The sequence below is a fragment of the Gracilinanus agilis genome, chromosome 5 (assembly GCF_016433145.1).
Source record: "Gracilinanus agilis isolate LMUSP501 chromosome 5, AgileGrace, whole genome shotgun sequence".
Taxonomy (NCBI): domain Eukaryota; kingdom Metazoa; phylum Chordata; class Mammalia; order Didelphimorphia; family Didelphidae; genus Gracilinanus; species Gracilinanus agilis.
Window position 1 is genome coordinate 47,216,348 of NC_058134.1, and position 25,189 is coordinate 47,241,536.

Genomic DNA, 25,189 nt, shown 5'->3' on the forward strand with positions numbered 1-25,189 from the left:
TGTCTTTTCCTCTTTCTCCTTTTCCCTCTCCTTCTCCCTCTTCCTCTCTCTCTCTCCCTCCTTCTCTCTCTGTCTCTCTCTCAATCTCTCCCTCTCTCCCTCCCTCCCTCTCTCTCTCTGTCTCTCTCTTTCTCTCTCCTTTTCCCTCTCCTTCTCCCTCTTCCTCTCTCCCTCCTTCTCTCTTTCTCTGTCTCTCTCTCTCTCAATCTCTCTCTCCCCCCCTTCTTCTTTCCCTCCCTCCCTCTCTCTCTCTGTCTCTCTATCTCTCTGTCTCTCTCTTTATCTCTCTCCTTTTCCTTCTCCTTCTCCCTCTTCCTCTCTCTTTCTCCTTCCTTCTCTCTCTCCTTTTTATCTCTGGCACCTGAAATAATGCCTAACACAGTAGATGCTTAATAAATAGTATATAGTTGAATAATTGTCTCTTTTGCTATTAGATTATGGATTATGACTTAGTCACTTGATATCTCTGGGGCACAATAGGTTATCTACAAACGTAGGAATTAGACTAGTTAACTTCTGAATTCTATGATTCTAACACATTCCCTTAGTTCATTGCATCTGAATACTTTCTGTGTATAAACATACATATATAAACAGCATTTTCTTTGAAATCTTCTAAATATGTTAATCACTTGAGTAGTCTGAATTGCAAAAAGTTCTCACTAAGAACTAAACCCATTCTTGATCAGTAACTAATGAGCAATAGTGACATGATAAAAAAAAATATGACCCTTTCAGGAGGATCTGTTTTGGTAAAACTCCAATGGTTCGCCAGGGATTTGTAACTATATTTTATGTTACATGTACTCACACAAGAATATAAGGCAAAGAAGAATATCAATCTCATTTTGAATCATTGAAGGATTAAACGAAGGAAAACTAAAGCATTTGCCTCCATGAAGGCATTAAAAAACGTAATACCTTTCTGTGAACTGGGTCAGGACAATTTTACAAATAAAGGCCTATAAAGAATCTATGAATCTGGATGGACCTCAGAGACAGTTGCAATATTCCTGCAAAGTGGTCATGAGACCTTTGATTGAAGACCATTAGTGATGGGAAAGCCACTGATTTTCAAAGAAACTTGCTCCAGACTAAGGTTTTTTTTTCCCTTTGCATGTTTTTTTTCCCATCCCTGGTTGGCAGTGTTTTGACCAACCTGGATGAGAGTGGTCATGAAGTCTATATTAGTATGATAATATGCATAATAAAGTTGTATTTCTGTGTCATTCATAAAGATCCCAAACAACTGCTAGAGAAAATCTATTTCCCTTAGTAGAGATTTTTACATACTCTGCCTCAATATTCCCATGGCAGTCTGCAAAGCCTGCAAATATGTACATTTACAGAATTGATATGTACAATTTTATTGTGGCTTAACTAAAATTGGCTTTAGAAATCAAAATATATTCTGTCTCTTAAAATTGCCCCACAGGCAATTAGTCAAGTATATTGGAAGAATGCTCCAATATTTGAAGGACAGTTCAGATAGCCAAATTCCAAACCACATAGGGCATTTTAGGATATAATCAATACCCTGGAGAGCCACCAAAAAGCGTAAAAAACAGTAAGGATTATCAAGCAATATGCTTCATTACCCCAACATCCATAACTTAAAGTTGTGCATTATAGCATCTACTGCAGTAAGATCTAGAACTAAAGCAAAAACATCATGTCATAAATGCTTTTCTAAGTTGCCAAAAACTGAGTGGGTAAAAAAAAATCCTATTTGTCTGAAATATTCCATACTGGATCCAAGACAAACTTGTTCTTAAAAGTTTAGCATAATGAGGTTGCCTGAGACTGAATTACATAAGTATGGGAAAAGTGAACAATTCTAGACTATATAAATAAAATTCAACCTTTTTTATATTCACATATCTCAAAAGATGGCTAAACATTAGCCTAGTACAAAGGTGGGAATTCAAGGCTATTCTCCTGGTGTACTCAGAAAAAGTATTTCCACTATACTGAAACTCATGACTTAAGTTGATAATTTCATCCTTGAAGCATATGTTTTAGGTACCACCAGGGTAGTCATAATTCTATTGATACATCTATCACCCTTTTCCCACCCTCTCCCCCAGGAGCTTTCCTCAAGATTACCTTCCCTCTGAAATCACTTTCTTTTTACACTGTGCATATGTTGTCATCTTCTATTAAAGTGTGAGCTCCTTAAGGTCAGGGACCTTATTTTTGCCTTTCTTTATACATTTAGAACAGTATTTAGCACTTAGTAAGTTCTTAATCATTGCTTGAGAGACATCTGGGGCACTAAGTCATTTGCCAGCAGTGCATATTTGGGAAGAGACTTGAACTTAGTTCTTTCTAAGTCCACAGCAACACTATCTTGTTGCCAAAGTTACTAACGCTGGTGTTACTAATTGATGTTAATAAATTAATATTCTATCTTATGGTAGGGAATGGAACAAGTATATCTTCTATGTTTAAACTGATCTTTTTGTTCTACTGGAAAAATTCTTTTCTAAGTGGCACCTTGCTGTCTTTTCCCCAAAGTCAGGGGTATGCAAATGTATGACACAGTAAGACAGGCATGGCAAATAAAGAAGAATCACTTGCTCATTGTTATGCTCTCAAAAGGAAATAAGGTATTTCAACGTGACTTTGGTGGCTATTTGAGCATTCCAATTGAATGGCTCATATTTCAGTGTCTGATAAGGATTTAATTCATGTGATTTAAAAAAAATAAATCTATTAATATTATAGTGAGATGACAGATACATAATATCACATATGGAACTTTTCAAACTCGATTTATAAGAGTGACCTGACATAAGGAACTGAGGTGTCCTAGCAACCCAAATAGCAGACAGAGAAACATTCTTCCTTCCAGCACAGATCAGAAATGAGAAAACTGCTGCTGTCTCAGAGGGAGCCAAACCTGAGAAGCTAAGTGCTCATGTTCCATGCCAAGCACAAACATAGGGTTTGGCTAGGGAAGGGAATGAGATAAATCTTCTCATGGTTTGAAAAAAAATGAGGATTAAAAGATGGCTCTATAGGGTATCAGTTTTTGACTAAGCCTACCTGGATCAGAGAATGAATGAAAAATGAATGTAATTCCTACTATTCTTTAACCTACCTTCCAGAAATATCATGGTGACATTTGGATCTTAGGCTCAGTTAATAGTTCAAGCCAAAAGGGAGGCCATGAAAGAAAAGAAGACATTTTTGAAGTGAGGACTCAGATTAAGTGAAGGATGAGAAAGAAAGGTCATTATCCAAAGTGAATATGTAAAGTAGTCGAGTCAATGATTTTGAGTCCTATATTTGTCTAAAGGCAGCTACATGGCACAGTGGATAGTGTTCTGGGACTGGAATCAGATATTTTCCTGAGTTCAAATACAACTTCAGACACTTCCTAGCTGTGTAACCCTGAACAAGTCACTTAACCCTGTTTGCATCATTCCTAATCTGGAGGGAAAAAAATGGCAAACCATCCCAGTATCTTTGCCAAGAAAAACTCAAATGAGATTATGAAGAGTCAGATACCACTGAACAACAAAAAACTTGTATATACCCAAAGGAGTAAATTTTTGAAAAATAAATTAATCTTGAAAAGTATATTTTCCTATTATATATCAATGGAATGATTTGTCCTAAATCTTTGTTTTTCAATTATGGTTCTAATCACAATCTTGCCTATGCAAGAAGATACAAAGACCAAAAAGAGAAACAGTCCCTGCCCTCAAAGAGCTTATATTAACTCAGAGCAGGCAATGACTTGTAATTCTGTCTCCTTTACTTAGTCTTCCAACTGAAAGTAGATTCTGACATCTGGTCACTCAATGAGAAAACAATGCAAATGTGAACTTAATGTACTAATTTGAAAATCTTGTGTCTAATAAAGAATAATAAATAATAAAATACAAGTGTCTAATCAAATGATGGCATGGTGGTGTACTCAGATTTCAGAAGACAAACAGCATCATAAACAATAAAATGTGAAACTATCCAAGGATCAAGATCTTAGTGCTATTGCTATCTGCAAAAACTACATGTCTGGTGTACTGAAAATCCATCAGTTTCATTCCTTTAATAGCCCCTGCATTTTGTCACAGGTTTTCAAGATTTGCATTAATGAAAGTCAATGCTCCCAAGTACATATGAAGAATTAAATCCTGTGGACAATATGAACATGTTGCTGATCTGCACATTGTGTAAATAAACGAACCATGAAAAAAAATTAACTAGATACTAGCAATGGATCCATTTAATTAATTTTTTCTTTACACTGTTTCTAAGCAACATAGAATTTAAGGATTCTTTATGTAAATTAGGTTTTTAAAGTATACAAACATAGGGCTCCATGCTGTTACCAATGATTTGGAAAACCTGAAATTTTTTATTGATGCAATTAGGGGGAAAGGGTAATTAGAAGAAAGAAGATACTGTCATTACAGAATGTTCAAATTCCATGTCAAGGTACACAAGTTGGACCTTAGTTTTGTTATTTGTAAGATAAGCTGGAGAAGAAAATGGCAAACCACTCCAGAATCTATGTAGAACAAAAAAAAACAACCCGAAAGGAGCCACAAAGAATCAGAGACACAACTGAAATGACTAAATACAGCAAAGGATTATTGTAAGGTTCAAATGAAATAATATTTGTAAATGCCTAGCACAATGCCTAGTACTATAATACATATTTATTAAATGATCTTTCCCTTCTTCCAGTCCCCACCTCGTATACGATGAAGCACTTACCCTAATTTGAACCTTCTGTGGTTCCCTAACACCTATAAAATCTAAGCCAGACTCCTTAGACCCACATAATCTGATTTCATCCCATTATATAAGCTCAGGCCACATGGGTCTCTTTACAGTCCCCTGCATAAATCTCATATGTTCATTTTATGAACTTTTAAAATTAGCTCTACATTTTTGAACCCTGTCTGTGCTGCAGAGTGCAGGTCATGTTATCTGTTCTCTACAGGGCATCCCTTCAGCTCTTCAGCCCTACAGGCTCTCTCTATCATCTAAAGAGGATCCCAACACACTCCATATTTGCACTGCTCATATTACCACCATGCCTCTTTAGTTGTCTTTTCCTAGATCTGTGTCTTGACTGACTAGGGCCAATTTCAAAAGCCAGCAGGGATCATACATCTTTCCTGTATGTCCTATAACACCTGGCTTAGCCAGTAATAGATGCTATTACACGAGGTCTGTAATGCAAAGATGCACTAGAAGCTTTTGCCCTTGCAAAAGTTAACTGAAAACTTCTGGCAGTTAGAAGCCATAGAATCCTGACAGAAGTTCAGTTGGAACCTGAGGCTTGAAGAGAACGGAAGGTCCAAATGAAGCTCTGCTTTTGGGTTTTTGCTTTGGCCTGTGCCTTGTCTCTGGACAATTTGAACCTAGCTAATTTCTCTGGACCTCTCCCTGTCCTCTCCATATTATCCCCTTGTTATCTTTCCTGTGTTTTCCCTGTGGGCTCTGGGAGGAAGGGTAGCTTTTGAATTTTATTGATTAGACTTTGTGGGTTTAGTTTGTTGTGTGCAGATGCAAAGCATGGAATCCCTGCAAAGGTACAGGGAGAGCCTCACCCAGAATTCCAGGGGACCCCCCTGGAGAACTTTGGGTGAGGGGCAGTTGAGAAGGGTTGGAGACAGTTTTTTGGTGGGAGAGGATGTGAGCAGACACTCTGCTCCTCACCCAAAGTTCTCCAGGGGGGTCCCCTGGAATTCTGGGTGAGGCTCTCCCTGTACCTTTGCAGGGATTCTATGCTTTGCATCTGCACACAACAGTTTACCTATAGGCAAGCAGGACATCCTTGAATCAAACTATCCCTTATTTTATTGATTTAGTGTACACTTTACTTTAAAGACAGCCAAATCCTTCCTGGCTGGGAGAGCAGGCTCTCTCTCAGTCTAACCCACTCCTGTGACCCTCCCCCACTTTGAGTTTCTCCTTAGCGGCTGTCAGAAACCCCAAACCCTTCTCTCCTTCTGACTAACCCAGAATATTAATAAATCCCCTTGTTACTTACTCAAACCCTCTGGTGAATCATTGTGGAGAAGATTAGGCAAGGGTTGAAGAGGGAAGAGATTATTTTCTTTTATTTTTTGAGGGAACTTGAGGCATCCATCTTGGGAGGAAGTCATTGCCCTGGACTTCCTCCTAAACCCAACAGTTTCACTAACAGGGAGGAGCCCTTGGACTCCTCCTTTGAGGACTTGAGAAACTGACAAGAAAAGCCCTCAAGGCAGATTTAAACCATTTCTGACTGGCCCAACTCCTTGTGTCTGTAGAGATATCTTTCCTGCCTGGAAGGGTTCAGCCTATTCCCCAGTATCCTCTGTCTCCAGCCTTAGTGTCTAGCCTGTTCAAGCTGCCTCTCCTGAATACCCCACTTATCTCCCTTACCATTCAATATACCACCTTGTCCATTCCTTCCCTAAACTCAGTCATCCCTTTCATTCCTCTCCTATCACCTCAATCACCTTCTACCTCTCATTATTAGCAAGGATTAGGAGAGCACCCCAACCTTATTGACTACAGGTCACAATTTTAGAACAAGAAATGTCCTTTGAGACTATTTAGTCAAATCACTTCATTTTACAAATCAAGAACAGAAAGGAGAAATCCTTTGAGAGGGGAAATAGTTTGCCCAAGGTCATACAATTTGTAAATGAATGCCAGAATTTGAAATTGGATCTTCTAACTTCTGCTCATTTGGCTTTTTCCTTCTTTCTCAGTATATTATAGGATCAAAGATTTAGAGCTCAAAGCATCCTTAGAAATCACTCAGTCAAACCTCCTTATTTCATCAGTAAGCCCTAGGGAGGAGAAATAGCAGATCCAAGATCATACAAGGAGTAAGTGTAAGAGCCAGCATTTGAACTCAGGTCCTCTGACCAAAGAATCCAGTATTCTTTCTACTGTATCACACGTGATTAATTGCAATTTTAAAATGAATAAATTCCTATATGTTCAGAGTAACTCCCTCTCCAGTTCTCAAAATTCTGATAATGTTGTTACTGAGCACAGGGTGATTCATAAAGAGTAGAAATTCCATGGTCACCTTTACTTGGACATCACAGTCCTTCCCCAAACTTTTTAGCCTAGTAATACCAGGTGAAAATTAGTACTAAGGGTAACTTTGAAGGAGAAAAGAAGTCATCAAAGGGCTCCAGGTGGTCTAAAGAGAAGATTGAAAGGAAACAGACCCATTTACTCTCTTGGCCTGGATAAAGACGAGGGGGAGCTCATAGAATATATATGTATACATAACATTATATTATGTATTTATACATATATACAAATATATTTATGTGCTACATAGAAATATATACTATATATAAAGGACATATTTATATGAATATAAAAATGCATAAACAATTATTAATACATATACTTTATTTAATTTTCAAAAAAATTATCAAAATTTGTTTTCTCTCTTACTTCCTTTACCCCACATTTTGAAAAAAAAAAGGAAACATATAACTCTGGTAACAAACATTTGTAGTAATTAAAAACTAATACCCATATTGGTCATGTCCAAAAATAGATGTATTATAGTTTGAGAAAGATATTGATTAACTGGAGAACTTAAAGGGGAGGAATTAGAATGTAGAAGGGCCTTGAGTCTATGTCAAAAATGAGGCTGTTTAACCTGGAAAGGAGGAAACATGGAACAGAGGTGTAGGATACAAATAGAAGCACCAAAGCTGTCTTTTTTTTTTTAAACCCTTGTACTTCGGTGTATTGTCTCATAGGTGGAAGATTGGTAAGGGTGGACAATGGGGGTCAAGTGACTTGCCCAGGGTCACACAGCTGGTAAGTGGCTGAGGCCGGGTTTGAACCTAGGACCTCCTGTCTCTAGGCCTGACTCTCACTCCACTGAGCTACCCAGCTGCCTCCCAAAGCTGTCTTTAAGTATTTGAATATATGTGGAACAAGGGTTAGATTTGCTCTGTTTGGTTCCAAAGGGCACAAGCAGGAATAATGAATGGATGGATAAAACTTCCAAAGAGGTAAATTTTGGGCCTGGCATCAATAAAAATTTCCTAACAACTATGGCTTTTCAAAGGTGGAATTGGTTTCCCCAGGAAGAGGCAGATTCCTCTTCCCTGGAAATCCGTACACACAGGTGGAGATCTTTGTTGCATAAGAGATACCAAGGTTTCTTCCAACTCTCATATTCTGTGATTCTATAAAATAGTGTCTGCACTTTTCCTTAGAACAAGCCAATGGCACTTTCCACTACATGACAGTACTTAATGCAGAAAAAAAGTGAAAACTGGATATTTAAGGAATGGCATAAAAGGGCATGTGTCTCTGGTACTACTTGTTAGGAGATACACCTAGGAGATGTCTGTGTAAGCCCTCAGAAGCAACTGATAATCATTGTATTTGCCATTGGAGGTAAAGCTTGCTTTTCATAAAGTACTCTATGGTCCTCAGAGCATCTTATCTTGGGAGAGACGCAACACAGGTAAGCTCTGGCTATTACAAGGCTTTGTCTTAGACTATAAGGCTGAGCAAGTCTTTTGAAGACCATTTTGTAGAAGGGGAATATAAGGAATGATTTAGATAAATCGTATCCAACTGAAATAGAAAGGGATCCCTGCTGGTCACATATTGACTTAAAAATCAAGAATTAACATTAACTGTGTTGTATTATAATTTTATTTTGTTAAGCATTTCCCAATTACATTCTAAAGTCTGAACCCCCTTTTGCTTTCTAGGTTACGCATTGTAATCTGGTGAGTTTGACACCAATGATTTATATGAAGGTTTTTAACAGTTTTTAAGGCAAGTTTTTCCTTTCTACTTTCCCACTTTTCTTTCCCCCAAAGGAGGAATTTTGTGGAGAAGACTATTCCATGACAAAGTAATCTAACACCATAAGAAATAAGATTCTCATAGTTTAACCTCTTCTATCCTGAGGATTTCAGAGATCAATTGGACTAAGTACATTAGGAGTCATTATTAAAAAACAAAACAAAACAATAAACAGCTGAAGAGTAGGAAGTGGGTAAAAGTTTCTGGTGCCAACCTTCCCTGCCTTTTCCCCTCCCTTCCTTCCTCCTCCTCCTCTCCACACTGTCGACATGGAGTCTGAAAAAAAAAATTCACACAGAAACTCGGGGAGGATGGAGTGGAGGGAGGGGGGATGAGAAAAGAGAATAATGCTTGTTAATTGGGGAAAAAAATAATGCAATCAAGAAACTCCTAAACTGATAGTTAAGTTAAAATTTTCCATCACTATCTTTTTATATGCCGCAGCTGATGGGGATTCCTGTGGTAGAAAGGAATGGAAGCCCCTAGAAGCACCAGGAAAGCAGCTCCTGCATAGCCCCGGGACTATGAGCCCCTGCTCTTACCTGGTTTGCTGACAGACACAACAGAGCCACACCCTCTCCTTCTTCTGGTAGGAACTACAGCTTTTACAGATGTTGTACTTGCAGTCGCAGCACTGGCGCTTGGTGTTGAGTAGAAAGGTGAAAGGGGCACAGCAGCGCATGCAGCAGTGCTCAGTGAACTGTCGGTGCTTGGAGAGGATGCTACACTTGCTGCCTTCTTCATCGAGCTTTTGTTTCATCTCACTGGGAAACCCATGAAAAGAGAGATAGACAGACAGACAGACAGAATAAAAAAAGAAAACAATACGTGAGATTCTACTGCTGCAGCACCTATGGACCCGCCTGATTCCTCCTTCCCCTTTCCCACATATCCCATTAACACCTGGGGTCTTCAATCAACCAATAAACATTTGTGAAGCATTCACTTTTTGTGCTAGATGCTGGGCATACAATGACAAAAGTGAAAGAGTCCTAGTCAACAAGTTTTTGTGTGTGTGGAGGGAGGGAGAGAGGCGAGATGGAAAGAGAGGAGAGTGGAGGGAAGAGAGAGAGGGAAGGATATAGAGACAGAATAAAAAGAATTAAAGATATGGTATTTAGGCACTAGTAGTTAGGGGAATCAGGAAACATTGCTGTATATAAAGCTGTGTCTTGAAGGAAGAGAAGTTTTCTTTGAGATGGAGATGAGAAAGAAAAACATTCCAGGGATGGAGGATAGCCAAGACAAAGGCACTGGGATAAGAGATGCCTTACTATGTTTGAGGTGCAGAGAAAAAGCCAGTTTGGCAAGATTATAAGAATATGGGATGGGGAGTAATTTCCATTGAGGTTTGCAGTAGAGGCTGGGTCCAGGTGGTGATAGGCTTTGAAAGTTAAAGTCTTCCTGGAAAATGGCCAAAGTCTAAAAGTTGAAAGGTCTATGCAATTATTTTATTTCAAGGTCTCAGGGACTCTGGAGAAGAAACTTATGGGGGGTAATGGGGAGCCTTGCTTTTAATTTCTAGTTCTGTATTTGACAGATCACATCATTTGCTAATAGTAAGAGAAAAACTCAATCCAAATCCCTATATATGGAGACTGGATTAAGATAAGCAAACTCTTTCAAAATCAAGCATGTCCTCTGAAAGAATAACACCTTAAAGTTAAGTAATGTTTTTCTTTAAAGTCACTTAGAGCATTAGTTTAAAAATATTAATCTGTGAAACATCCCTACAGGAAATATGGATCAAAATCCTGGCTATGCTTCTTTTTGGTTGGAAACTGTGATTTCATCAGTATTCAACTGTGCCAACAAAATAAGCAACTGCTCTATTACAACTTTTTTTAGTCTTAGATAATTATAAGAACTAAAAGGTTAAAGGACTTGTTAGGGTCAAATGGCCAGTATATGCCAGACTGTGGACTTGAACCCTTTTCATATAAAGGGAAAACAAAGTCCTGGAAAGTTAAATGACATGTCAATAATGGTCAAAGCCAAAAATTAATCTACCCTGGTTCCTTCCTCACTTGGTTTCTGTTGCTACTCTCCCTGCCCACTTTAGTCTATTAAAGACTTTAAGATTGCCAGTTTATGTCCTAAAATTTTCAAGTGCCCAATTGAAAAATATCCAATAATAATGATGGTACTGATAATGGTAATAATGATAATAATATCTACTATTTGTATAGCAATTCAAGGTTTGCAAATTTGCCTTACAAATCTGATCCTCACAAAAAAACCTGAGATGGCTGCTATTATTGTCTCCATTTTATAGAAGAGGAAATTAATATGGAGAGAGGCTGAGTAACTTTCTTAGGGTCATATCTTAGAAGTGTCTGAGGCAGGATTTAAAATCAAATCTTTCTAACTCCAAGTCTAGCACTCTGTGTACCAGGCCACCTAGCTGTCTCTCTCATCAGGGACAACATGGAACATGTAAAAAAAGACGATTTTGTTATGTTCATAAAAATACTATAGCAATCTGTTTACTGTTGGTGGAATATCCACACCATTTAAAGCTCAGACTGATAATATTACCTGGCATCTGGATTTGAAAAACATTTGAGCATTTGAAAAACAAGTGTTTCATGTGTACCACAATTTAATTATCTAAAATTTTTTCTTGCCTCTTGGAAAATCTTAGAGGAAAGTCCTTTTTTATAAGGTGATATAGGGATAATTAGGCAGCACAGAGGAGAGAGTGCCAGGTATGGAGTCAGGAGCACTTGAGTTCAGACACTTCCAGACTCTGGGCAAGTCACTTAACTCCCATTGCCTAGCCCTTGCTGTTCTTCTGTCTTATATTTGATATTAAACCAGAAAGTAAGGGAAGAAGGGGGAAAGGAGGAGGAGGAAAGAGAAGAGAATGGAGGAGAAGAGGGAGAAGAAGGAGAAGAAAAAGGAAAAGGAGGAGAAGATCTGCAGGTAAGTCCACTATGTTTATGAGGTCAAACCATTGCCCCTTTTCCTAATTCCTTAGCAAAATCTCAATGAACCAGAAGTAGAAAATGTTTTTTCATAAGGTGCAAGTGAAATCATTCCACTGATAAGTTTATCACAAAGTTATTTGTGAACCTAGTTTACTTGGATAAGTGGTTATGGAACTAGAGTTGATTTAGATCAAAAATACTCCAAAAGGCTAGCTTCCTAGATCCTCTTCCCTGGGATAAATAAATCATTTAGAATGGAGAGTATATCGCTGTTGCAGACATAGGCAGGTACATGTGGAACAATGGGTGTAAACTTATAGGATTGTGATAATTCAATTTAAAAAAAGAGAAAAATCTTTATGACAGGGAGGACATTTTGACACTGTGGACTTAATGAAGCAGTTCTGGAGCATGAAGGGAAGAAATGGAACTTATGGCTAAGTTTAGTAAAGTATTTTGTCCAAATGAGGAGAAATGGACTAGGCTATCCTGGAAGTAACTTTTAACAGGTCATCTCTGTGATTAATGTCCCCAATAGTTGCCAAAGACTCAAGTTAACTTCCAAAGCTGTAAAGTAGTAGGCAGATTATCTTTTAACTATAGTGACAGCAGCAGTACTCAGAGAGAACATTTGGCAAATGCCCAGATTTTTACCTGACTAGGAATGCCACTCATTCATTATTGTGGAATCAAGTATATGATGTTGAATGTGTTTAAGCAATAGAAAAATCATTATTCTTACTCCTTCCTAAAGAATGAACTGTTGTTTGCTAGAGTTCCATGATATATGCACAGCTGAAATAATTATCCTTCCCCTTAGATTCTCCCCTCCTAACTTTCCTATTTCTGTGGAGAGCAATTGCCATTTTTCTAGTCATCCTCAAGTTTCAGGATTTTAAGTCATTCTCCGATTCTTCCTCAGTGTTTCACTCTTCACCGTCATCCATTTTCAGTTGTCAAGTTTTCTCAAGTCTTCTTTCCCCTCATAACATATTCGTGCTAATTCAGATCTGTAATGCCTTTTGCCTGGAATATTGCAATAGTCTCCAATTAATTCTCATCATTCAGTTCCCTTTTCTAATCTATCCCTCACATGGTAGCAAATTAAGATTACTGAAGCAATTGTCTATTCATGTTATTTACTTATTCAAAGAATAAGTTGTCCTCATTCTTAAAAAAAAATCACTAGACCCTTCCATCCCCTCCAATTTTCATGCTATATCTCATTTCCTTTTTTCAGCCCAACTCTTTGAAGGAATTATGTATACTTGGTACCTCTACTTTCTCTGTGTTCATTCATGCCTTGACTCATTACAATCTCACTCCTGAGCTCACTGCTTAATAGAAACGACCCTTTCCAAAATCATCAGTGACCTTTTTAAATGCAAAATTTGATGTCCTTTTCTCAGTATTCATCTTTTGTAGCCTATCTATAGCATTTGACATAATCCCCACCTTCTAGATATTCCCTTTTTTACTGGATTTTGATGATGCAACATCCTCTTGAATCTTTTACTTTGTTGGCTACTCCTTCTTAGCCTCCTTTATTAATTGAACATCTATGGCATGCCTTCTAATTGGAGGTGTTTTCCAAGGTTTTGTCTTGGGCTCTAGTCTTCTTTCTTGAGAACCTCATTAGCTTCCAAAGCTTTATCATTTAAAGTCATGGAATCAAGAGCACAGAAAAAGAGACTAGATTTAGCAAGGAATAGAGATCCCTCTACTTCTGATATTGGGGAGAAGGAAAAGTGGGTGATGGTTGCCTTTCAAAGTCTTTTAGATCATATAATCTTCTCTGCATCTAGACTCTGAACCCTTTGGTATTATTAATCTGACTATTTATTTACCTAAGTACTTCTTGGCCTTGCCAACCACAGCACTGATCATCTGTCAAGGCTTCTGGGCTTCCTCATCTACCCTGAATATGAAATCTCTTTTGTGTTTTGTCTCTTCCAATTAGAGTGTGAGACTCCTGAGATCAAGGATTGTCTTCATCTTTCAAGTAATATCCCCAAAAGTTAGTGAGTGCGTGGCACAGAGTAGGCAATTAATAAATGTATTTTTATCATTCACTTATTCATTCATGGATAATGGTAACAGTTCTGAGGAGTGCTGTAAGGCAGGTTGAAGGAGACCCTTTAGATGGCCAAAATTTCCTTAAGAGTCGATCAATCAACAAGAATCGTCTTTAGGCACCCACTATGTACCAGGTGCTGTGAGAGGCACTGGAAGTGGATACCTATGATATTTATTTTATTTTTTATTTAAAAAAAAATTTAACTTCTGTCTTAGAATCAACACTAAGTATCAGTTCCAAGGCAGAAGAGCAGTAAGGGCTAGGCAATTGGAGTTAAGTGATTTGCCCAGAGTCACACAGCTAGTCATATAGTTAGGAAGTGTCTGGGGTCAGATTTGAACTTGGGATTTCCCATTTCCAAGCTTGGTGCTCTATCCACCGAGCAACCTCGTTACCCTTGTTATCTATTTTTAATACAAGGAGACTGGGTACAGCTTGGGATTTGCAGAGACAAAAAAAGCCTTTTCAAACTCATTTCAGGTAATGAGATAGAGAATCAATAAGTATAGAAGCAAAGGATTACAAAGTAGCAATGAGGTCTTATTATAAACTAATTCATGGTAGGTAGGTGAAAATAACTTCATTACTGTCTCTTCTTGGAATTAGTGGGTCGGAAGCAGGAATGGATAAATCAGATAGTGGACGATATTTTCAGGTGACTGCTAGCAATGGATAAAAGTCAGGAGTTAAAGGGTTCTAGTGTCACATCTGATGAATTTTGAAAGTGATAGCTCTTATATCAAGATAAAATATAAAAGTGATTAAAAACAAAGTGGAACAAATAGACCAAGCCAACAGGGAGTGACTAAGGAAATGTGAAGATAGCAGAATGTAAGGTATTTGTTAACATTTAATAATTTTAAGGAAACTAGATGGCATAGTGAATCAAACATCAGGTTTGGAGAAGGAAGACCTGTGTTTGGCCTCAGACATTTCCCAGGCAAGTCCTTTGACCCTGTTTGCCTAGACTTTGACTTTCTGTCTTAAGAATTGCTACTAGGACAGAAAAAAAATGTTTTTTTAAAAAAGAGATTGAATATTCCTCACACTCCTTTCTGGTGGTACCCAAAAGGACAATGGGAAAATCATCATAACTAAATACACTCATGTTGCTAATGAGCAAAAAATAAGTAAAAACAAAATGGTAGGTTCTGTAATGTGGTAGCCATCTAATTATTGAGCCTGAAGTCCTTCTCTGCTCCTATCCATTCTCCATTTAACCAAAATGATTTTCCTAAGGAATACATCTGATGAGGTAGCTCTCCTTAATAAACTTTAGTGGTTCCCTGCTGCCTCAGGGATCAAAGAAAAATTCTGTTTGGCATTTAAAGCCCCTTCTAAGCTTCTTAATATCTACTTTCTTCCAAGCACTGTGCTGTCCATTTCATATTCCTCACACAACACTATTCCCCAACTTTGTATTTGCATTGGCTGTCCTCCATCACTGGAATGCTCTTCTACTTCACCTTCAAGTCTCTACCCAAATGCCATGTTCTGCAAGAGGTCTTCCCCAAAGTTTTATGAGCTTTAGTTTCCCATTTTGAAAAAGGTTTGGATTAGATGACCTAATTGCTTTTCAGTCTTTTGGCTAAGATCAAGTGTGGATCAGATGACCTATAAAATCTCTTCTAGTCCTAAATTTATATTGCCCTCTAAGGTCCATTTTAGCTCTAAATTCTGTATTCTATGAACATATTGAAACTCATTTCTAATAAAAAAAAGCATATAAAAACATACTTTAAAGAGATCAAGGAAGAAAATCCATATTCCATTAATTCATTTGATTGTCATCTTTATGAATTCTAATAGCAAAATATGTGAAATTGATTTTATCACTTTTAGTCTCTAGGCAACTATACTATATTTTGAGACCAGAGGATTTTCAGTAAATTTCTAGTTTATCTTTCCTTTTCTCTACACTTGCATAGCCACTACCTTATTTCAGTCTCCTCTCACTTGGACAATTCTGATTGCCTCTTTTTTGGTCTCCCTATTTCCAGTCTCTCCTCTTATTGATCCATCCTTAACATAGCCACCAAAATTATTTTCTTGAGTTATACTATTTCACTCTGCAGCTTTAAAAAATAAAGGCTCAATCTCCTTTGAGACTGGCATCAAATACAAATTCCCTAGACTGGCATTTAGGGTATTCTGCAACCTGGGTCTAGCCTTCTTTTTCCAAATTTACTCCATGTTACTTCCCATCATTCCCTTTGAGATCTAGTCAAACTAGCCTAGGAGCTGTTCTCCAAAATTTTCTGTCACAGCCTTTGTATACAAGCTATCTGCCCTATCTGGAATACACTGTCTCTTCCCATTTCTATCTCTTAGAAAACTTCATTTCCCTAAAGACTCAGTTGAAGTGCTACATTCTGTGAGGAGCCTTATCTAAACCTCCTTATCTTTTCAAGTCACATTGTATTTACTTATCTGTATATAGACCTCTTGACTTCAATAGAATGTAAGCTTTTTGAGCATAATGAAAAGAGGGCTGGGGTTGAATTGAGGAAGAACTAGGCTCAAGCCAAGGGTTTAATACATAAACTAACTGTGAAACTTTGGACAAGTCATTTAATCTCAGTTCTCCAAATAACTACAAATTAGAAAGGGATGACTGATCTACATAATAGGAGGGAGTTTCTTACTCTAATGAAATAATAGTTTCTGACCCTTCCCTCTGCCAGAAAAAAGTTATATAACATAGCCCCAATAGTATTGTTGTGAGGGTCAAATAAGAAACTTATTACCTATCAGATTTATGGAGAGGAAAATAATTTTTACTAAGCAACAGATAGAAAGCATTTTGAAATGCAAAATGGATAATTTTGAATATATTACATTGAAAAGTTCTTGTACAAATAAAACTAATATAGCCAAGATTACAAGGAAAGCAATAAATTGGAAAAAATTTATAGACAAGGTTCTTATCTCTAAAATACATAGATATATAAATATATATATATATATATATTTGTCAAATATATAATAATATGAACCATTCCTCAATTGATAAATAGTCAAAAGATATGAACAGTTTTCACATGAAGAAATTAAAATAATAACTATATGGAAAATGGCTCTAAATCATTATTGATTAGAGAAATGCAAATCAAAACAACTCTGAGATATTACCTCACTTGTCATATTGGCTAAAATAAAAGGACAAAATTACAAATATTCCAGGGAATGTGGGGGGGGGAAGATACTGAAACATTGTTGGTAGAACATGAACTGATCCAAATTGGAGAGCAATCTGGAATTATACTCAAAGAGTTACAAAAGGTATAAACCTTTTGACCCAGGACTACCACTATTTGGATTCCTAAAGTGATCAAGGGAAAAAAGAAGAGAAACTATATGTTCTAAAATATTTATAGCAGTTCTTTTTGTGGTGGCAAAGAACTGGAAACTGAAAGGAAATAAAATCCATTGGCTGGAGAATGGCTAAACAACATATGATTATAATGGAATGGCACCATTGTGCCATAAGGAATGATGGACATGACTTATATGAAGAGATGCAAAGTAAAGTGAGTAAAACCAGGAGAACATTGTACACAATAATACAATAATGGGTGATGATCAATTGCATTATGACTTAACTGTTCTCAATAAGGCAAGGATTCAGAATTACTCCAAGGGACTCATAATGAAAAAAGATATCTACCCCATCGAAGGAAAAGACAGAGTCTGAATGCAGATTGAAACATATCATTCTTTATTAATTATTATTTTAAAGATATTTTATTGTCCCAATTACATGTAATAATAATTTTCCATATACATCTTCCAAAATTATATGATATAAATTGTCTCCTTTTATTACTTCCCTTCCCCTTTCCAGAGATAGTAAGCAATTTAATCTGAGTTATACAAGTATTATCATGCAAAACATATTTCCATATTGGTCATTGAAACATACCATTCTTCACTTTTTCTCCATTAATTTTTCTCTAGTGTAAGTAATATATATCTTGTTTCCCCAAATTATAAACATGGAAATATGTATTATATGATAATATATATACAACCTATATCATATTACCTGCCTTCTTGGGGAGGAAGGAGTGGGGAAAAGAGGGAAATAAAAGAATGAGACAGATTTTTGGAAATAGCTAATGTGGGAATTTTTCTTTTGAATAAGCATATTTATTATAATTTATCAAATATTTATAACAAATTTGTATTATTATGCTACAATTTATATTATGTTATATACTTAAAATCAAAATAAATGGTAACAAAAAAATCTTAAAATACTCTGTAAAAGATTGTTACTATTAGTCTTTGAGGCCTCTTGCTTAGGATAGTTCTCCGCACAAAGGAAGTGTTTAATAAATGTTACTGAACCAAACTGAGTTGTTGAACCCAGTTTGCTTTTCACAGAAAAATCAATTTTTAATTATTCTGAGAATCAGAGGAGAAGATAGTGAGAATATGTTTATATTACTATAGCCCTATGAGAATTTCATTATATGTTGTAAAAATATATGTTTCTCATCTGTCTATAAACAAAACTCGTTCTCCTCAACTGAATTGAAAAATAACAAATTTCCATGATCTTTCTCTCCTACCCACATACCCATCTCTCTCTTCTCTTTCACTGCTAAACTTCTTACAAAAGCTCATTATACACAATGCTTCCAACTCATTTATTATTGCCCCTAAACCTACATTCACAAGTCCTTGTAATATGCCTTCTGTACTCAAGATCAACAGTTGGAGAGTCAGAGGATTTGGATTTCAATTCTGACTAGGTTGCTTCCTCATTGAGGATCTTTGAAAAAGACATTTCATGTCTCCTGACTTTTTCTGACTGAAAAATGAAGGAGTTGTACTAGATAGACTCTAAGACCCTTTTCAACTGTGAATCTATGATTTTATGTTCTCTTCCCCTTCATTGATTCCTAATTTTCTTAATTCTTTAAGGCACCTGTATTTAACAATCTCATTTCTTTCCATGGCTTCAATAACATGTCTACATGGATAACTCCCCAAATCTCTTCTTCTTACCTCTTCTCTGAGCTCTAGACCTGCATCTGCAATTGGTATAAAGCAAATCTCCATTGGTGTTCCACTTGGATTTACTCTAGTACCTGAAATCAATTATGACTTCTATTCAGTTCATCAGCTTTCACTTCAATGTGTACCACCTTTTTAGCTTTTTTATTTCCATCTGCAGTACCATCACACACTCTAAGGGTAACAGGGAAGAGGATATTTTCTCAGGTCATTCAGTCAATTAGTATTTGTTAAATTCCTGCTATGTGCCAGGTATTGTATTACATATTGGGATGAAAAGAAAAGGAAAGAAAAGGAGATTATCCCTGCCCCTAAAAAGCTCACAGTCTAATGGAGTCATAAGGTTTCATTATCTGGAATTTGACCAATCCCAGGAATTGTAAAATGAAAGATCCTATCTGATATTTAGACTACCAAACACCATGATTGAAAACTAGAGAAATAGATGGTGGGAGGCTGAGATACAGCATCTCTAACCAATCATATCCATAAAAAGGAACTAGAACCAAATAAAAATGAAGGTCAAGGCAAAACAGAGACCAAGTTAGGCTTAGAAAAGTATCAGAAGAGTAGGTAGACTGTCTTATCTTTGTTGAAGATCTACATTAAAGTATATGAATTTTGGCAATTTGTGAATCTGTTAACATTTTTAGTGGTTACTATAACTCATTTTTATCCTCTCTCTTCTCCTAGTAATGCATCATTTTCAAATCTCTAAAACTTATCTAAGAAGTTGAGCTGGTGTTAGAAGAGGAAAGGTAAGGGAAAAGTTCGAAAAGAGACCCTAGTAAGTCTCTGGGAGTTGGAAAATCTCTACCCTACAAGAACCTGGTATTTAGGGAACTCAGAAAGCTGGCAGTCATGGTAGTAGCAAAATTTGATCAATGATGGCACTAGTTAGCCAGGACATGGGCTGGCTAGGGACTACTGTTGGTGGACATCTATTTCCTGGCCATGTGACACCTTAGGCAGATTCAATTATATATATCATTATCATTATTAAAATGGACTTCTTCCTTTTAACTCCTGAACTTTATGAAGCCAAGTGTATGACCTTGGAAATGAATTGAGGACTCAGAGAGCTTTTCTTAGTTTTTCCAGTGACCCCAGGCTTACTTCTAGTTCCATTGTTGTCATATGCTTACACTGTCACATTCTTTTATAAAAAATATGTGTATGTTAAGAAGCAATCACCGTATTTGGATATATGGATTTACTAATTTTATAAAATATTTAGAAAAAAATTATAACTAGAGTGGTCAACAAAATGTGAGTTTGCCCAGACAGAGAGATTATTCAGCATTCCTGGATAGCCTCAAAGGTAGGGTCTAGTGAAGGGTTTTAGGTTCAATCCAGTGTTCAGGTGTGGATTATTATAGCATCAAGTGAATTCTTAAATCAGTACAGATCTGGACAAGAAACATTGAATCTCAGAGCACTTGGCACTATTAAGTCTAATCCATGCACTAAATAAGAATATTTTTTAATATATCCCCAAAATAGTCATCCAGCATGAACTTCAGGAAATTCAAGCAGAAGAATGCCAGTGTTTCTTAAGGCAACCAGCCCAGTTTGGTTTGAGGGTAGGTCCAACTGTTAAGAGCTTTTCCTTAGAACATATCTGAATTCATCTCTTTGCAACTTAAATCTCATTCTTCTTCCATGTGGCAGACTCCAAAAGATCTGAAGGCATTTATCAAGTCTTCCTTAAATTTTCTCACTTCCAGACTAAACATTGCCAGTCACTCCAACTTGTCTTCATACAACATGAACTCAAAACCCTTCGTGATCCTAGTTGCCCTCTTTTGGATAACTTCAACGAAGAGCATTTCTTGATGTTTTGAGATAACAAAGGGGAACTAGGCTGCAACATCAAAACCTCATCCAGCCTTCTTATCCAAAGTCTCTCTGCTTTACTTTTAGCCAGGCTGAACACATCTAAAGTTCTCCATGGTTAATATCTCATATATATAATTGATCATTGGACAAAAAGAGATTCTCCTGTTAATGCTACATTCGCTATAAGGCAGGAAACCAAGGACCATGACTTCTGAATGTTTTGCCCATCTCCAGTAATAACTTATAGAAAGCTGGACCTGGAGACTGGAAGACCTGAATTCAAATTTGGCCTCAGACAGTTACTTACTAGCTCTGTGACTGTGGGCAAATCACTTAAACTTTTTGGCCTCAGTTTACTCCTCTATATATAACAACAGCCTCTACCTCCCAGAGTTGTCATGAGCATAAAACAAAATATTAGTAAAGCACTTTGAAAACCTTAAAACACTACATAACTTCTATTGTTATTATTGTAACAATAAATAAATAAAATAAAGTTAAATAAAGAAACTTCTGCAAATGAAGATCTCACATCTAAGTGAGCAAATTATTCTGGGTCACCTTCTTCATAACATTGCAATCATACAAGCTCTTAACTTTTCTCAAGTATTCATTACTGGAGATTTGGGAACAAAGGATGACATGTATTCAAATTCACAATTCACCATTCTATCAAATTTCACAACACCCACTGCCAAACCTGATGACAGTCAGTAAATATATTTATTCCCATTCATATGCTAATGGAATTCCTGTGAGTCCTTATGATTTAAATCTAGCATTTATTGTCCCTAATGTGCTATTTGTTCTCTGTATTGTTCAGGTGTTTTCTGGATTATTTGGCTCATGTTTCTGCAGGAAAGATCCATCTTATTGCACTGGCAAGCCACAGCTATGACAATAGAACACCAGCTCTGGAAAGACTACCAAGCTGGGAGTGCTTTGAATACAAATCGTAATAAGAATATTTTTAAATTTCGTTTTATTTCTCTATTATTTGGGGCTTAGGACACTCCCCTGTTTAGGAGATTGGCTGAAACCTGTCCCAGAGAATGCTAAAATTTAGTGAAGGGCTTCAGATATTCCGGAGATAATAAGCCACAAGGGGCCTTGTTTTATTTGTGGCAAGGTCTCCAGGGTCTCTAACTTTGGAATTATCTTTTGGCATGTGAATCTTCCTTCTCAATTAGACCACTGTAAATATAACCTTGAAAGGTAAATCTTATCTACCTAATCCTGAAAAGTAATTCCTTTAAGTTTATCCCTATAAATCTCTCTTTCCCCTTCCCTGAGTAATGTGTGAGATTCTGTCTCTTGTGAAAGCTATAAAACAAAATTATTTCTCTGTCTCTCTGACATAGCTGGAAACCATATAAGCTTTAGTAGAACCCTAATTGTAGTTCATAGTCATTTTTTCTGAGCTCTGAATCTATACATAAGCATAATAAAACCTAGGTTTTAACCTCTGGAATCTCTGAGTAGTGATATATTATATATTTATATATATTATGTATTACAAGAACTCAGAAGGAATATTTTCCCTCCATGTCAAGACCCAGTGACAAACTACGTACCTGTCTTTCAAGGCTCTGCCTAGTTAAGTTAATCTTTAAATTATAGCATTTAGAAATAGATGGGATCATATATATATGCACATATATATATACATATATACACACACATATATACGTACATATGTATAAATAATTCAACCCTTTCATTTTACAAATGAGAAAACTGACAGACTGGTGAAATAATATGACCAAAATCATATAGGTGGTAAATGAGAGTTGGGATTCTAATTCAGGTCCTCTATCTCTAAAGTCAGTTCTTCCCTGCCTCTACTCTCTCCCCCAAATTATGCATTTAGGAAATTTTTGTCCTTTTTAATAAGTTGAAAATAAATTGTTCTTCAAAACCTTTCACCTATCCAGGCAGAAAAGTCAGCTTTCTCATGGTATGGAGGAGCTTAGACTAGCATTGTCCAGGTGGCCTGTCCTTTGTAGATGCCCTGAATTCTTCTGCAAACATAAAATGAGGACTGATTCAAGTTCCATCTTCCTTTATAGAATTTATCCTCCCTATCCCAGCTAATGATGCTATTTCCTTTCCCTGAATTTCTTTAGCACTTATTATCATGTCATTTATTTGGCACATGATGGATACTGCCTTGTGTTAATAGTTAATTTTTCATATATCTGTTTGATCTAATGAACTAGACTGTAAGTACCCTGAGGGCAGAGATCTTATACTTTTTTATTTCCTATAACAAGTTGCAACTGTGCTCTCTATAGGGAGCAGCAGCTCAATAAATATTTGTAGATTTTTTTTTACTACTCAAGAAAAAGATTGACTTAGGAAATGAGTTATTTCTGGAAAGGATTTGCATAGGTCTGAATATCTGTTGATCTCCATGGAGTATTGTAATGTATCCAGGAACACTATTTAACGAAACACTAAGGAAAAAGAGACACATAATTTTTTTTCCCTCTTTCTCTCTGAAGCTGTTTTATCCTCTTTTAGTTATTTTAGTTATTCTTTTAGTTATTCATTTTCCCTTTCTTTTAGTTATTTTCTTTTAGTTATTCATTTTTCCTTAGGATCAGAGAGCTAGGTGGTATAAACCATCAAGAGCCTTGAGTTCTGGACATAGTCTATCAAAGAAGCCTCTGAGGCTGGATGGCTTGTGTAGGTTATTTCATGGACATTAAATTAAAAGAATGAGAAAAGTTCCAGGAAGAGAATTCTCTGGGGGCTGAAAAAGCTCAGTGAGTGAATTGTGAAGGACTACATGAGATTATTATTTCTGATATACCCTGCCTGCAAACTAAAATTACTTTTTATAACCTACCAATTGAGACTATAGGGGAGAAAGTTTGTTTTGAAAATTTGCCTAGCTTATACCTTTTGCTTCATTCTAGAAATGGTGGAGAGAGTCATTTCCCCTCACATGCTCTGTTTTCTGGACAAACTCGCTTATTTGCTGTGCCCTTGATGACATCCTGCTTCCTACCTTAAAGCCTCTAGTTTGTCAGCATACCTGGAATGCCCTTCTCACTCACTTCTCTTGCAATCCCTAAGGTATATTCAAGGCTTAGCTTGAGTTCTTTCCTTCATGAGACCTTTCCTCAACTGCTCCAATTTTGTGTACTTCCTTCTCATCTTATTTAGCATTTTCCTTGTATATGCTTTCCCCTGCGAACATCTATTAATACTGTAAGTTCTAAAGTACAGGGATTGATTTTTGTCTTTCTGTCTTTGCTGTCTAGCAGTTTCTCATCCACAATAAGCACTTAAAATGCTTTTTGAACAGGTTGTGTGAGAAATAACTGGTTCGAGGAAGAATAAAACCTCTCCTTGGTCTCCTAAAATCAAGGAATTTTAGCTGCTAAAGGGATTAAAATGTCATATGTTTATACACACCAACACCCGTGTATATACACACATACAAATCTACCTATATGACAATCTGTGCATGCATGCACTAATACACCTGTGTTTGCATAAAGAGATGTACACAACTTATGTACCCATAGTAAATGTGTACATAAATGTAGACATATATCACACACATGACAGCTAGGTGGCATAGTGGTTAAAATGCCTGGTCTGGAACCAGGAAGACTGAGTTCAAATTTGACCACAGACACTTATCAGCTGTGTGAGCCTGGGAAAGCCATTAAAAAAAAATCTCTATTTGCCTCAGTTTCCTCATCTGTAAAATGGACAAAATAGCAGCACTTATTTCCCACGGTTTGTTCTGAGGATCGCATAAGATAATTGTAAAGTGCTCATCAGAGTTCTTGGAATATAGTAAGCTTTTAACTAACTCTCTCTTTATGTATACACATATGTGTGTGTGTGTGAGTATATATGTGTATACAATTTATTTACTTCATGCTTCCCATCTTCCTTCTGTGTGTTGTCTTCCCCCATTAGAGTACAATCTCCATTACAATCTCCATTACAATCTCCATTACAATCTCCTTAAGGGCAGAGACTATCTTTTTCTTATTTGTAGCAAAGTGCCAGGCACATAGGAGGTACTTGATAAAAGTTTATTGAATTGAATTGATTGCATATATTGATATATGTATTTATTGTCTCTCCCATTATAACATAAGCTCCCTGGGAGCTGGGATTGTTTCATTCTTTGAACTTTTATCTCCAGCAGAAACAATAAGTGCTGAGTGGATACTTATTAGCTCTTCTTATCTTTTCAGTCTTTTCAACTTTTAAATTCAAACTTTTCAAATTCAATTCACTGCTATTCCTTAAGTCAGAGAACCTTCACCTATTAGAAAATCTGCTGAAGATTCCTGTTAAAAAGAGAATAGCTAATAAATACATGACTTGCACTGCTGATAATTTCATCTTTTAAGTGGCAGAAGATGCTGGGAAGTGGACTGCTAGAAAGCTGCAACCAATGAAGAAGAAATTTTTCATGATGTAGGAAAAAAAAATAGGAACTCGATCAGAAAACCACCATGTTAGCTTTGGGTTGGTGGTA

General features: G+C 36.6%; 1 protein-coding gene across 2 annotated transcripts in view; it reads right to left on the reverse strand.

Moving 5' to 3' along the window:
• Positions 1-25,189, reverse strand: part of LOC123249169 (myosin VIIA and Rab interacting protein) — a 400,862-nt gene that overhangs the window by 206,929 nt on the left and 168,744 nt on the right. For both annotated transcript variants that reach the window (XM_044678158.1, XM_044678157.1), the window contains exon 2: positions 9,354-9,575. In XM_044678158.1, the coding sequence (XP_044534093.1) occupies positions 9,354-9,575 (222 nt within the window). The remainder of the gene's footprint in view (positions 1-9,353; positions 9,576-25,189) is intronic.